Here is a 16,213-nt window from a genome sequence, read left to right as displayed (position 1 = left end):
AAAGCTGAATTTTTTTTCAGTTACTTATAACTCTGTCAGTTTTCATGATTTTTTCAGTCGTTTTTTTTTTTTTTTTTAAATTTTGTTCAGGACGGCAGGGTGTAAACTTTTCCTCACTAAATGTCATTCTTTATCTCTTACCATTCTGGATCTATAGGTTATGGTGACCAGATGTCCTGGTTTGTAACAGTTAGCACAAATTATTGTAACTTTAGTCACAGTCTCTACCTAGTTTTAGTTACTGAGGCTAAATTAGTGACCCTTACACCAAGGAACTGATATTAGCTTAAAGTTAACTAATAACAGAATAAACAGAATATATGTTATACAACCAACAAGAAGGATTACTATCGGCATTTGATGGCAATCAATTCAAGAAAGTAGGTGACTTAGTGTATCTGGGATCTTTGATAAGCTCTAGTAAAAAGGGCATAGACGCCAGAATAGGAAAAGCCTGGTCAGCCCTCCAAAAAAAAATGGACAAAGTATGGAAATCTCATTTGGACAGGAAAATCAAGGTGCCGTTCTTCAGGGCAACTGTTGAAACAGTCTTATTTTATGGGTCCAATTCATGGACGCTAACTAGTGCACTTACTAGAAAACTCAATGAAGCATACACCAAGATGCTCAGAGCAGTTCAAAATGTGACATCAAATTACAAACAAAAAGCTCTATGGAGACCTTCCAAAACTTTCAACAGCAACAACAACAGCAGAAAGGAGACTACGTTTTTCTGGCCATTGTTGGACAAGTAAGGAGGAAATAATCCACAAGGTGATTCTTTGGGAGCCAATCCATGGAAAACGCAGTAGACGACGACTGGCCTGGACCTTTATTGATCAGCTAGTAGAAGACACCAATCTTGAGAAGTAGCAGTTGCCAATAGCAATAGCAGACCGTAAATTATGGTCAGTGATGTCCAACTGAGGTCACTGCGGTAGGTAGATAGGTAGATAACTAATAACAGGTGTCAACTAATAGCTAGCATGATAAACTAGCTAGATGCTGATTTATTTGTAGCTATCGCAACACAAACTTCCTTGATAAATAGCAGCAGATAGATGATAGTGATGGGTATTAGGTCTCATTCTATCCATCCATTATCCATAACCGTTTATTCTGTACAGGGTCATGGGCAAGCTGGAGCCTATCCCAGCTGACTATGGGCGAGAGGCGGGGTACACCCTGGACAAGTCACCAGTCATTGCAGGGCTGACACATAGAGACTGACAGCCATTCACACTCACGGTCAATTTAGAGCCACCAATTGGCCCAACCTGCATGTCTTTAGACTGTGGGGGGAAACTGGAGCACCCGGAGGAAACCTACACAGATATGGGAAGAACATGCAAACTCCACACAGAAAGACTCCCATCGGCCACTGGGCTCGAACCCAGAACATTCTTGCTGGTAGGTGACAGTGCTAACCACTACACCACCATGCCGCCCGGTCTCATTCTTACTGTGGAATTATTTAAAGTTTAGATTTGTTGGAAATTTCTGCTGTCTGATGCTAAAAACTGACCTTATGACTTTGCAAATATATAATTATCGAGCATGCCTTTTACAGTCGGAGAGAGGAAAAGATTACGGCTCGTGTCGCCGCCTTACAAACAAACGATTTAAGAATTAGGCACGATACTTAAATGTGTAGAATAATATTTAGATGTTTTCAGGTTTTTTATATTTCTAAACTGGGGCGGCACGGTGGTGTAGTGGTTAGCACTGTCGCCTCACAGCAAGAAGATTCTGGGTTCGAGCCCAGTGGCCGACGAGGGCTTTTCTGTGTGGAGTTTGCATGTTCTCCCCGTGTCTGCATGGGTTTCCTCTGGGTGCTCCGGTTTCCCCCACAGTCCAAAGACATGCAGGTTAGGATAATCGGTGGCTCTAAATTGACCATAGGTGTGAATGTGAGTGTGAATGGTTGTTTGTCTCTATGTGTTGCCCTGCGATGACCTGGTGACTTGTCCAGGGTGTACCCCGCCTCTCGCCCATAGTCAGCTGGGATAGGCTCCAGCTTGCCTGCGACCCTGTACAGGATAAGTGGCTACAGATAATGGATGGATGGATGGATAGTTCTAAACCTTCCACTAATAAAACCTAATTTTTTAAATTAAATTTGTGATTAGATACCTGTTGACATGAATTATATTAATTATAGCAATAACTTTGATAATGGGGCGGCACGGTGGTGTAGTGGTTAGCACTGCCGCCTCACAGCAAGAAGGTCCGGGTTCGAGCCCCGTGGCCGGCGAGGGCCTTTCTGTGCGGAGTTTGCATGTTCTCCCCGTGTCCGCGTGGGTTTCCTCCGGGTGCTCCGGTTTCCCCCACAGTCCAAAGACATGCAGGTTAGGTTAACTGGTGACTCTAAATTGAGCGTAGGTGTGAATGTGAGTGTGAATGGTTGTCTGTGTCTATGTGTCAGCCCTGTGATGACCTGGCGACTTGTCCAGGGTGTACCCCGCCTTTCGCCCGTAGTCAGCTGGGATAGGCTCCAGCTTGCCTGCGACCCTGTAGAACAGGATAACGCGGCTACAGATAATGAGATGAGATGAACTTTGATAATGCTGTAGTGGGTTGTGATTTCCACAAGCATAAAGAACAAGGTATGATACAACAACAATGACAAAAAAAAAATCCCAATACGATGATATAAAGAGCACTTTGATGACGTTCTTTAAGAGCTGTTTATCCGGTGCCGTCTCATTTCTCCCATTCCAGACTGTCTAATGATCGCTAATGATTAATTTAATTTGTTACATTTCCTCTAGATATAATGAGCGACTTGATTATGCGTGTTATTAACTGAAATGAACATGTTTGCTCTGGGATAAATTCCTCAGCAGTCATCTTTGACCATCGAAGGAGAAAAAGACGCCGATGAGTTTTATTTGTTATAAAATTTATATTGACATCTGCTACGTGGGGCGGCACGGTGGTGTAGTGGTTAGCGCTGTCGCCTCACAGCAAGAAGGTCCAGGTTCGAGCCCCGTGGCCGGCGAGGGCCTTTCTGTGTGGAGTTTGTATGTTCTCCCCGTGTCCGCGTGGGTTTCCTCCGGGTGCTCCGGTTTCCCCCACAGTCCAAAGACATGCAGGTTAGGTTAACTGGTGACTCTAAATTGACCGTAGGTGTGAATGTGAGTGTGAATGGTTGTCTGTGTCTATGTGTCAGCCCTGTGATGACCTGGCGACTTGTCCAGGGTGTACCCCGCCTTTCGCCCGTAGTCAGCTGGGATAGGCTCCAGCTTGCCTGCGACCCTGTAGAACAGGATAAAGTGGCTAGAGATAATGAGATGAGATCTGCTACGTGTGTGATGGGTTCAGGGAATATCATGTGGCATCCGTGGGTAATTATTCATTACCCCATTAAAATATAAACATTCAGCTAATTACACATGGTCACATGTGTTCATTGCAGCACAGAGAATGATCAAGTTGATGTCTAGATCCAAGGGTCATATTCAGATTAGCAGAAATAGAATTGGCAAATGAACAACTTCACAAGGAAGTACTGTAACTGAGAGATAGAGATGAAAAATAGGATACAGCGTGGCATCAAAGTACTTTTTTGCCCAGTAGAACTTTGCAGCACATGTACTAACAATGAATAATGCACAAGATTGTTGAACTATGAGCTTATATAAGTAATAAATGATGTGTGATGTGTTTAATAAAGTTAATGGACTTGTGTTGACAAGTAAGGAAAATTATTTCCAAGACAGAAAAATCCTGAATGTATTGAACAAAATTTATTTCATAAATAAGGCTGAAAGAAAAACCTAATCCGTTTCTTTAGACCGCATTTTCTATCCCATTATTATTATTTTTTTTGGGGGGGTGGGTGGGTTTGTTGTATTTAAAGACTAGTGGCTGGTCTAGACGTGGTCTAGACACTGTGAAGACACCTTTCGCTGAAAATCTTAAGAAAAATCTGCTATGAAATGCATTAAAAGCATGAACTGCAGTATTGTGCAGTATTTTTTTCATACAAACTTTGTTATAGATTTCTATTTTATGACTTCTACGTTATCGAGTCAGTACAAAAACATTTTAGAGTTCAGAATGTTCGTTTATTTTCCAGCACAAAATTAAATGTTACAGAAAAGAAAAAGGTTTGTACCTGAGCAGCGTATTACATAAGAGAGCACTTTTCAGATTAAAAAAGAAAACATAATGAAGATTACTGGGTTTTGGTGCAAAATGAAGAAGCGAGTATGAAAGTCAAAGTGTCCAGAAGAACTGTGGCTGGTTCTGGAAGATGCTCAGTAAAACCTACAGCTCATTTCCGCATAAAACTGCACTCACTGGACCTGAGACTACTAATATATATATATATATATACATATATATATATATATATATATATATATATATATATATATATATATATATATATATATATATCATCTCATCTCATTATCTCTAGCCGCTTTATCCTGTTCTACAGGGTCTCAGGCGAGCTGGAGCCTATCCCAGCTGACTACGGGCGAAAGGCGGGGTACACCCTGGACAAGTCGCCAGGTCATCACAGGGCTGACACATAGACACAGACAACCATTCACACTCACATTCACACCTACGCTCAATTTAGAGTCACCAGTTAACCTAACCTGCATGTCTTTGGACTGTGGGGGAAACCGGAGCACCCGGAGGAAACCCACGTGGACACGGGGAGAACATGCAAACTCCGCACAGAAAGGCCCTCGCCGGCACATATATATATATATATATATATATATATATATATATATATATATATATATATATATATATATATATATTTTAAGCAAAGGGTAGTCTCACACCAAATATTGACTTTGTTTCATTTATTATGACTTACTGCTTACTGTTTATAGTATTTTTTTCAAGTTGAAACATTTAATTTCATTATTTTTTAAGCCATTTTTGGTCGACAGCATTTCTTTACATGTGCCTAAGACTTTTGCACAGTACTGTATATTCAGGCAATTTTAATAATCTGAATTGCGAGCTCAGGAAATCAATTTAAGCACACTGTGTGTGTAAGTATACTCTGAATACAAGGAACTTTCGCAGAGTAAATGTTGATGTAATTTTTAAACTTAAGCCATTGCGGTAAGTTTCCAGTTCTGAATACAGCCCAAAGACATGAACACTATCTTACTGTGTGTCAGAATGTAACTAAATTGAACAATCAAGGGTGATTTTGTTCAATTTCATACAATCAAGGTAGTAAGACAAGCTACAGTATGTACATTAACCCCATCGATCGGTGCCTATCCATAACGCGCTTCTTTTCAAACAACTTGAGTCATGCGAAGTATTATGAATTTGCAAGTGTGAGGCCATGATGAATTTGGTCTGTGCACTTTATATCAGGCTTGTATTGCATTAACTGCATTCGGACTTATAAATTGGAAACGAGGACTCAGATTTTTTCTTTATCTTTTGTAACATGCCATAATAATTTGGCATAAGATATTTATATCTACATTAATTTTTATACTAATTTCGTGCAAGAGAAGAGAATGCACATTCACCTGTTCATACGTCATGTTCAGGAACAAGCTAACATTAATGGCGCTAAAATGCCTGGAGAGAAGCCCCTAGGATTGTTCGCTTTTCTTATACTGACTTCTCGTGCAGTGGGAAAAAAATGCACTGCTATGTGTTCAATATGTAGAAGAACTATCGAGGAGACGACGGGGACAACCTCGAACTTCAATCGTCATTTGGCAAGACTCCACCCAGAGAAGGAAGTCACACGCTATGTTCATTGCTCTGTTGATTGTGGAGCTTGCTTGCTGAGCGATGAACTAGCTAGTGTTAACCCTCCCTCATGTTATTTGCCCTGTTGATAGAGGGCGGGGCTTTCTGAGCGATGAACAAGCTTTTTATCTGTAGCCTATTAACTAAAATAGGGCAGTCAAGCAGTAACGTTAGTCCAATACAGCAGTAGAGACGGTTTCACATAAAAGCAGCAATAGCCACCGTCAAATGGTGCGGTTGGAGTCTTGTTCTCAGACTCGACTAAGGTGGGGTTTACATTAGACCGTATCAGCAGATCATCAGATTAACGTTTTTAAAACGATTAGTGTGCACACAGCAACGCCAATACACGATTCGCGTGCACATAGCAACGCCAATACACGGATACGCTCGGCTCTGCAGGCATCCTGCGCTCCAAATCACTCCGCCCTGAACAGCGAGTGCCCTCTGGAGGGTGCGCACTCCGGCCCTGCGCAGCTCACAGAGTGTGCGAGTATAGTGCACGAGCAGTGATTCAGGACTGAGCCGCTGTGTGTGTGATCTCAGTGCATATCGGGTATGCGCGTCACTTACCACTTGCAAGTGGAAGGATGGCAAGCCTAAAGACAATCATAACTACACAATGGGCAGTATTTGCATCAGTATTTGCAGTATTTTCATACTTTTATACTCTTTAATGAAAGGTGATACAAGGCGGAAGTCTGCGCCGTTTTTCAGCAGTCGCCTCACATGACCAACGCCAGCGAATCAGGAAGGTGGATGTCACAGTGACGTTGTCCAATGACGACGCCAGCTAGAGCTCAGCACAGCGTATCCGCGTATTCTGAATGTTTACACAGCACCGGAGCTGACACGATCTGGATTGAATACGTGGACCCTGGTGGATTCCCGTTTCCAGGCGTTTTAATGTAAACGGACAGTGCATCCGCGAAGAAAATGAGACAGATACGGTCTAATGTAAACTTGGCCTCAGATCAATAGTGGACTTGACTCGAACTTTTCTTTAATGACTTGGACTTAAACACTGGGGACTTGAGACTGGATTTGGACTCGAGGTTTAGTGACTCAACTACAACACTGCTTTATGCACTATTAGTTAATAATGAACTTTAAGTTTCTGAGGTGCAACTAAATTCTGGACAGTACTACCTCTAAATAAACTCTACACATACAGTTTGGGAAAGTCTTTATTTGCCATGCAACCCAAGTTCACCTTGTGCCACCGGCGACAGGAAAATCAGTGTCATTACTCAAACAGGAAGGAGCTTCATTTTAAAATCTCATTTTGTAAGGTTGAGACTCTTACATGAAATGCCAGACGGACATTTTGGCTGAGCAACAGTTTTCATTAAAGAAAGCAAACTGCTCTGACTTACCAGCGCTTTCGTCTTTGTGGTTCTTTATGAACTCTGCAAGCTCAAAGTTCCCTGCAATGATGGCCACCTTTAGAAATAAAAAGGAGATAAAAAGATCAGTTCAGCATTGATTCCAATATCATGCACAATGGTTTCGATTGATTGATTGCTTGAGCATTATGAGTCAATAGACACGCATCTTGTGTGTACTGTATTACAATATGTACCATGTTTGCAATGAGTCCACGTGTTGGTGTTTTTTTGCGAGAAGCACTTATGATCATCCGCCATAATATTTGGTAAATCAACACGACAGCACCTAAAGTATATTTGTATTAACATACTGTAACATTAAAAATCCTCATACAAAATCTTAACTACCAAAATATATATAGAGAGGATATTAACACAGTTGCGCAAAGATATGAAGTTTATCTTCAAGTGGTGAGCATATTCACGAGTGAACGATGCAAACGAGTAAAAATATGTTCAACATGAGAAGATAAACTTCACATCTTTGCACTACCGTGTAATGTTCTTTATATTATATGAACACGTCCACAAAAAATACACAAGTTAATCAAAAGAATTTTAATTTTGAACCGGTTCGCCATTCTGACAACATGTGTCTAGTCAGCAGGAAAACACGTCATGGGAGTGACGTGATTGGAGTGAAATATCAGGAATTATTATACATACAGGACACTTTTTCAATGGAATAAAAATGTGTTCTATTCCCTTCTAACGGGTTTCATTCATGTGGTTTAATAGCATGCAATATTGTTAACATACCGCTTATCTTACGTGTATTACGTCACTCTACCCAGTGGAGAATGAATGTTGAATATGGTTAACAATATTGCATGGGTGTCACGACAACATGTCACACGTTGGAGATGTAAAACTTCCGTGCTAGCGAGTGACACTGACAATTTGTAAACAAACATGGCCACCAGGTTTGCTTCATTAAATACAGAAGACTTTGAGAGAATTTTGAAAGAGAAAGACATGTTGAACACACGAAAGGAATGTGTATGTATAATAATAATAATAATAATAATAATAATATTGGCTGGCTTTTTTTTCTGGTATATCAGATATATTCCATTCAGCTACTCGTCTTCAACACATTCAACATCATTCTGGTTGAATAGAATATATCCGATATACCACTCAACGCCATATTATTTAAATGTGTCACTCAGATCTGCGATGTGTTTCATGTGAAAAATGCAAGTTTTTCAACACAAGAAGATAAACTTCATATCTTCAAACCAAAATGTGATTTTCTTTTTATTATATTGACACATGCTGCATTCATGTGCTATGGGAATTATGGTAAATACCAAACGCCGACATGGAAAGCACACATGAACGCCCCCTCTTGTGGTATTTTCCACTGGGCAACTCGTAGAAAATTTTGATACACGAGTTGCCGAGATGAGATGAACTTTAACCTTTTCAACATGGCAGCGAGCGGTACAAGACACTTGAATGTTAAGCACTGTACGCTACTAAAGTTTTTTTTTTTTACTAGTACTAGTGGGTAGTTTTTTGTGTCTATGCAATGTTGCGTCATTAACAAGTGTAATATAATACGTTAGAAATCCGTTTCCTTTAAAAATGTGTTGTTATGGTTTGTTTTTACCTATCCAGAGCAGACGCTATTGCTAACGATAGCTAACTAACTATTGCTAACTTGAATCTGGTCCACCATCTTTAATTTGTCAACAACAACAAAAGCATGTGAACACAACACACTGGTAAATACCACTTCCCAACTGGAAAATATCATCTTCCCATAGCACATGAATGCAGCAACATTCACAAACAAAAAGTACCCAAATTTTTCAAAATAAATCCTCAATTTCCTCATGAGTGACACAGAGATTTATATCACGGTTTTGGTTCTCCGTGTCCCTGGTGTAGCTCGTATGAAAACTACGGTACAAATGGTGTATTTCCCAGTAAAACACTCATGCCCACAGAATATATAACAATATTTACAATTTGAACATGTATCATGAACATGAATCATACATTTTCCTAAACCGTGAGCTCCTAAAAATGTCTGGGTATTGGACTGGACACTGGAGAAGGTGTAGGATCCGTATGGAAGGAGGCTTTATTGACAGTTCCTATACAAGATCCAAAATCCAAACCAGAAAAACAAACATGTCTGAAAATGTGATCAGGCCTCGACGACAGAACCCAAAGACAAAGTAAAGAGTGGTCAAATGAACAGCCAAAGGGTTTAGCCAGAAGTAACAGGAATGAATAAGGATTCAGAACATATAAGAACTGGCAAGACTTCGCACTATGAACTACAGTGTGTACAAGAAATGAGGAAGTAAACAGTAAATTGGTGGCACGATTCAGGTTGCACTGGAACTGGAGACTGTGACCTCTGCTGGCAGGGAGGGGAAACATCCTGGTGTTACAAATACCTCTGAAAATATGAAAAAAGCAATAAAACACCTGCTATATTTCTATGTTATAGAAAAAATTATTAACAGTGAGGTGGTGTGATGCGACCGACAGCAAAATGGAGTTATCCTTACCACCCTGAAGTTAATTACTTTCCTTTAACATCATGTCTGGAAGTGTTTTATTCTGCTTATTTATACAACAAGCTATTTGACAACACCAACAATGTTTTTTATTGATTAAAGACAAAGAATGCTACATTGTACGCTTTATATATTCAGAATTAAGTTTAATGTTGTGGAACATCCGCAAAACTAGTTTGTTCCTGTTATCACCAGTCTCTATCTTTTCCTTCCTCTTCACTTCGTTATTAATATACTGTAAGACACAGCTTGTCATGTTTCTGAGAAACTGGAAATCTTGACCTGGAGATGCCTTCTATGATTGTTAAATGTAGATCTTCTCAAAGACAAGTTCACCATATCATACACTTTTTTAATCTGCCATATAAGTCATAGAAATGAGCACATTGATACAACCCCAATTCAAAAAAAATTGGGATGCTGTTTAAACTGTAAAAAAAAAAAAAAACAACAAACACGAATGTGATAATCTGCAAATCTAGGAAAGCCTATATTCCATTGGAAATAGTACAAAGAGAACATATCAAATGTTAAAATTGAAACATTTTATTGTTTTTTGAAAAACATATGCTCATTTTGAATTTGATGTCAGCAACACATTTCAGAAAAGTTGGAACAGGGTAACAAAAGACTGAAAAAGCTGTGTAATGCTAAAAAATATATAATAATTTGGTTAACTTGCAACAGGTCAGTAAGATGATTGCGTATAAAAAGAGCATCCCAGAGAGGCGGAGTCTCTCAGAAGTAAAGATGGGGAGGGGTTCACCGCTCTGTGAAAGACTACGTGGGCAAACAGTGCAACAATTTAAGAATAACATTCCTCAATATATAATTGCAAAGAATTTGTGGATCACATCATCTATGGTACATAATATCATTAAAAGATTCAGAGAATATGGAGAAATCTCTGTATGCAAGAGACAAGGCTGAAAACTGACACCGGATGCCTGTGATCTTCAGGCCCTCAGGAGACACTGCATTAAAAGCAGACGTGTCTGTCCTGGAAATCACTGTATGGGCTCAGGAACACTTCAGAAAACCATCATCTGTGAAAACAGTTCATTACTGCATCCACAAATGCAAGTTAAAACCAGATCTAAACAATATCCAGAAACACCACCACCTTCTTTTACGATGGACTGAGGCGAAGTGGAAAATTGTCCCGAGGTCTGACAAACCAAAAGTAGAAATTCTTTTTAGAAATCATGGACACCACGTCCTCCAGGCTAAAGAGGAGAGGGACCATCTGGCTTGTTATCAGTGTACAGTTCAAAAACCAGCATCTGTGATGGTACAGTATGAGGGTGCATTAGTGCACATGACATGGGTAGCTTGTACATCTGGGAAGGCATCGTTAATGCTGAATGATATATACACATTTCAGAGCAATATGCTGCCATCCAGACAAAATCTTTTTCAGGGAATGCCTTCCTTCTTTCAGCAAGACAATACCAAACCACTTTCTGCGCATATTAAAACTGCATGGCTCTGTGGTAAAAGAGTCTGGGTGCTAAACTGGCCTGCCTGCAGTCCAGACCTGTCTCCCATTTAAAACATTTGGTGTATTATGAAGCACAAAATATGACAAAGGAGACCCCGAACTGTTGAGCAACTGAAATTGTGTATCAGGAAAGAATGGGACAACATTTCTCTTTCAAAACTACAGCAGTTGGTCTCCTCAGTTCCCAAACGTTTACAGTGTTGTTAAAGTAGAGGTGATGCAACACAGTGGTAAACGCATCCCTGTCCCAACTTTTTAGAAACATGTTGCTGACAGTAAAATCAAAATGAGCATATATTTTTCAAAAAACAATAAAATTGCTCAGTTTCAACATTTGATATGTTGTCTTTGTACTATTTTCAATGAAACATAGGGTTTTGAAATCTTGATATGCAAATCTTCACATTCTGTTTTTATTTACAGTTTACACAGCATCCCAACTTTTTTGGAATCAGGGTGGTATAAATCTTCCAGCCAGATCTGCTGCTAGAATTGATGTTCTAGAAAATTAATCAACACCTTCCTCATTATACCACAGCATTGCTGAATTATCAATTATCAATCGACTTTTTTTCTCCCAGGCTAAAAAGATAATCCGCCCTTTCTTGACCCTTATTTTGAACGAATGTATCTTCAGTATGTATCCATCTCAGTGTAAGTGCTCCAATAATTCTATTCAGCACATTAGTACTTCATAAAAGTTTGGAATAATACAATGAAAAAAGTGAAATACTGGTCAAGTAGCCTGTAAATACTTTTACTGTTTTGGTTGACAAAAATATTTTCTTATCTGTGGTTAAAATTCAGCTAGTAATATGACATCAAAGCTTGGTAAATATAACTGCAGCCAGTTTGCGATTCATTCTTACATAATCCAATAATAATAATCTCATCTCATTATCTGTAGCCGCTTTATCCTGTTCTACAGGGTCGCAGGTAAGCTGGAGCCTATCCCAGCTGACTACGGGCGAAAGGCGGGGTACACCCTGGACAAGTCGCCAGGTCATCACAGGGCTGACACATAGACACAGACAACCATTCACACTCACATTCACACCTACGGTCAATTTAGAGTCACCAGTTAACCTAACCTGCATGTCTTTGGACTGTGGGGGAAACCGGAGCACCCGGAGGAAACCCACGCGGACACGGGGAGAACATGCAAACTCCGCACAGAAAGGCCCTCGCCGGCCACGGGGCTCGAACCTGGACCTTCTTGCTGTGAGGCGACAGCGCTAACCACTACACCACCGTGCCACCCAATAATCTCATCTCATCTCATTATCTCTAGCCGCTTAATCCTTCTACAGGGTCGCAGGCAAGCTGGAGCCTATCCCAGCTGACTACGGGCGAAAGGCGGGGTACACCCTGGACAAGTCGCCAGGTCATCACAGGGCTGACACATAGACACAGACAACCATTCACACTCACATTCACACCTACGGTCAATTTAGAGTCACCAGTTAACCTAACCTGCATGTCTTTGGACTGTGGGGGAAACCGGAGCACCCGGAGGAAACCCACGCGGACACGGGGAGAACATGCAAACTCCGCACAGAAAGGCCCTCGCCGGCCACGGGGCTCGAACCTGGACCTTCTTGCTGTGAGGCGACAGCGCTAACCACTACACCACCGTGCCACCCAATAATAATAATAATAATAATAATAATAATAATAATCCAGGGATAGACTGCGAAGAAAACAAATGTCACATCACAAATGACAGTACGCTAAAAGTTATAGTGCTGATGTCCATATCGTGATGCCTGTCAAAGTTCCTTTACAATGAGAGCGTACTTTAGAATAATGCATGCTTTTATACTTTGCATGCCTGCTGTGGAACAGATATGAACACTTTGTTATTTAGAAGGTTAAAGAGGGAATTATTCATCCATGTTTACATGATTTCCTGATTTGGATGAAGATATTGGGGTCACAGCATGCAGCTACTTCTGGCTGCAGGAAGTCTTGTTTAACCGAGCAGAATGCAGTGTATCCGTTTGGAGGCCTGGCGCTTTGTCCTCAAATGAGCTGTAATCAAGCTGCAATTGAGGCGTGAAATATAATTTTAGCAGCGTGAGATGAATAATACAGGGCGTTAAACTATCCAGCAGCAGCAGCAGAGCTGAGCAACAGAGAACTAAAGAAGACAAGAAGGCTCAATAAATATTCACAGGCATGATGATGCTCTATGAGAGAGAAATGAAACGAGAGGAATGAACGCTTTATACTAGTCGAAACTATTAGCTGGGATGTTTAATGATGTACATATTTATTCATATGATTATATTTAATCACTCATTCTCTCTCTCTCTCTCTCTCTCTCTCTCTGTCTCTCTCTTACACACAAACACACACACAGAGCCTCGCAGCTTCTGTTTATTACTAAAATGTATTCGTTAAATATGTCACTGAGTAAAACATATGATCAGAATTCTTGTCTCTCTCGTGCTTCATGTTTCTCCCTGCCTATCAGTCACAGTCAAGTAGGTGTGGCCTCTGTGCCTGTATGGTACAATGAATGAGGTGTGGCCTCTGTGCCTGTATGGTGCAGTGAAGGTGTGGCCTCTGTGCCTGTATGTTTACAATGAAGTATGTGTGGCCTATGTGCCTGCAAGGTACAATGAATGAGGTGTGGTCTCTGTGCCTGTATGGTGCAGTGAAGAAGGTGTGGACTCGGTTCCTGTATGTTTACAATGAAGTATGTGTGGGCTGTGAGACTGCAAGGTACAGTGAAGGAGGTATGGCCTCTGTGCCTGCAAGGTACAATGAAGGAAGTGTGGTCTCTGTGCCTGTATGGTGCAATGAAGAATGTATGACCTCTGTGTCTGTATAGTACAATGAATGAGGTGTGGCCTCAGTGCCTGTATGGTGCAATGAAGAAGGTGTGGCCTCTGTGCCTGTATGTTTACAATGAAGTATGTGTGGCCTATGTGCCTGCAAGGTACAATGAATGAGGTGTGGCCTCTGTGCCTGTATGGTACAATGAATGAGGTGTGGCCTCTGTGCCTGTATGGTGCAGTGAAGAAGGTGTGGCCTCTGTGCCTGCATGTTTACAATGAAGTATGTGTGGCCTATGTGCCTGCAAGGTACAATGAATGAGGTGTGGCCTCTGTGCCTGTATGGTACAATGAATGAGGTGTGGCCTCTGTGCCTGTATGGTGCAGTGAAGAAGGTGTGGCCTCTGTGCCTGCATGTTTACAATGAAGTATGTGTGGCCTATGTGCCTGCAAGGTACAATGAATGAGGTGTGGCCTCTGTGCCTGTATGGTGCAGTGAAGAAGGTGTGGACTCGGTTCCTGTATGTTTACAATGAAGTATGTGTCCTGTGTGACTGCAAGGTACAGTGAAGGAGGTATGGCCTCTGTGCCTGCACGGTACAATGAAGGAGGTGTGGCCTCTGTGCCTGTAAGTCACAGTGAAGGAAGTGTGATCTCTGTCTCTCTTGGTTACAGTCAAGGAGGTGTGGTCTGTATGCCTGTCAATCAGAGTAAAGGAGGTGTGGCCTATGTGCCTGTCAGTAACAGTCAAGGAGATGTGGTCTCTGTCTCTTAGTTACAGTGAAGGGAACATGGCCCATGTGCCTGCCAGTCACAATGAAGGAGGTGTGGTCCATGTGCCTGTCAGTCAGAGTGAAGAAAATGTGACCTCTGTAATCAGCAAGTCTGTTATTGTCCGCTTGTCTATTGTCTATTAACAATTTAATATTTATTAAATGTTAAATTGGGCCACTGGGCAAGATTCTTCAACTGGGCCACTGAACAAGATTCTTCAACTTCAACTACTCATCTCTGCGCTGGACTGAATTCAGCATCAAAAAAATGAATAATTGCATCTCTTTTCTGACCTTGGCCCAGTAATTCTTTCATGGCAGAAAAGGAAATATATTTAAAACAGTGATTCAGCTTCCACGCTGCTTTCATTCATTGTGCATTCTAGCATTCTTATTCAAAGGTTTCAGATTCATTTTAAAGATGAAAATGCCAGGTGTGTGATTTTACAGTATAGTTTCTGGATTTTTTTTTTCATAATTAAAAGATTAAGGTCAAATTTTGCTTCATCAGCTACATAGGAGTTTATATTATATAGACACAAGTGTTTTACTGGGAAATACACCACTCATATTTTTCATACGAGCTCCATCCGGGACATGGAGAACCAAAACCGGGACATAAATCTCTATATGTCAGTCGTGATGAAATTGATGAATTGTTTTGATAAATTTGGGTACTTTTTGTTTGTGAATGTGTCGATATAATAAAAAGAAAATCACATGTTGGTGCAAAGATATGAAGTTTATCTTCTTGTGTTGAAGAACTCATATTTTTCATATGAAATACATCACAGATCTGAGTGAAATATTTAAACAATATTGGCTGGTGTTGAGTGGTATATCAGATATATTTCATTCAGCCAGCATGATACTGAACGAGTCGGAGATGAGTAGCTGAATGGAATATATCTGATATCTCATCTCAGGGGTCGCAGGCAAGCTGGAGCCTATCCCAGCTGACTACGGGCGAAAGGCGGGGTACACCCTGGACAAGTCGCCAGGTCATCACAGGGCTGACACATAGACACAGACAACCATTCACACTCACATTCACACCTACGGTCAATTTAGAGTCACCAGTTAACCTAACCTGCATGTCTTTGGACTGTGGGGGAAACCGGAGCACCCAGAGGAAACCCACGCGGACAACATGCAAACTCCGCACAGAAAGGCCATCGCCGGCCACGGGGCTCAAACCCAGGACCTTCTTGCTGTGAGGCGACAGTGCTAACCACTACACCACCGTGCCGCCCTCAAAAAAATCTTTCATATTTAATGAAGCAAACCTGGTGGCCATGTTTGTTTACAAATTGTCACAGTCGCTCACTAGAGCGGAAGTTTTACATCTCCGACGTGTGACATCATGTTGTCTTGACAGCCATGCAATATCATAAACCATATTCAATGCTCATTCTCCATTGGGTAGAGCGATGTAATATACGTAGGATAAGTGATATGCTAACAATATTGCATGCTATCAAACCAA

At 41.0% G+C, this 16,213-nt stretch overlaps 1 protein-coding gene across 1 annotated transcript in view; it reads right to left on the bottom strand.

Annotated features, from left to right (window-relative positions):
• The window catches only part of shank2b (SH3 and multiple ankyrin repeat domains 2b), a 423,060-nt gene that overhangs the window by 305,956 nt on the left and 100,891 nt on the right, over window positions 1-16,213 (bottom strand). Inside the window, exon 9 of the mRNA XM_060928256.1 lies at window positions 7,125-7,191. Coding sequence (XP_060784239.1) covers window positions 7,125-7,191 — 67 coding nt within the window. The remainder of the gene's footprint in view (window positions 1-7,124; window positions 7,192-16,213) is intronic.

The sequence above is a fragment of the Neoarius graeffei genome, chromosome 8, assembly GCF_027579695.1.
Source record: "Neoarius graeffei isolate fNeoGra1 chromosome 8, fNeoGra1.pri, whole genome shotgun sequence".
Classification (NCBI taxonomy): Eukaryota; Metazoa; Chordata; class Actinopteri; order Siluriformes; family Ariidae; genus Neoarius; species Neoarius graeffei.
The sequence above is the reverse complement of the archived record's forward strand: the minus strand, read 5'-3'. Positions and strand labels throughout refer to the sequence as shown.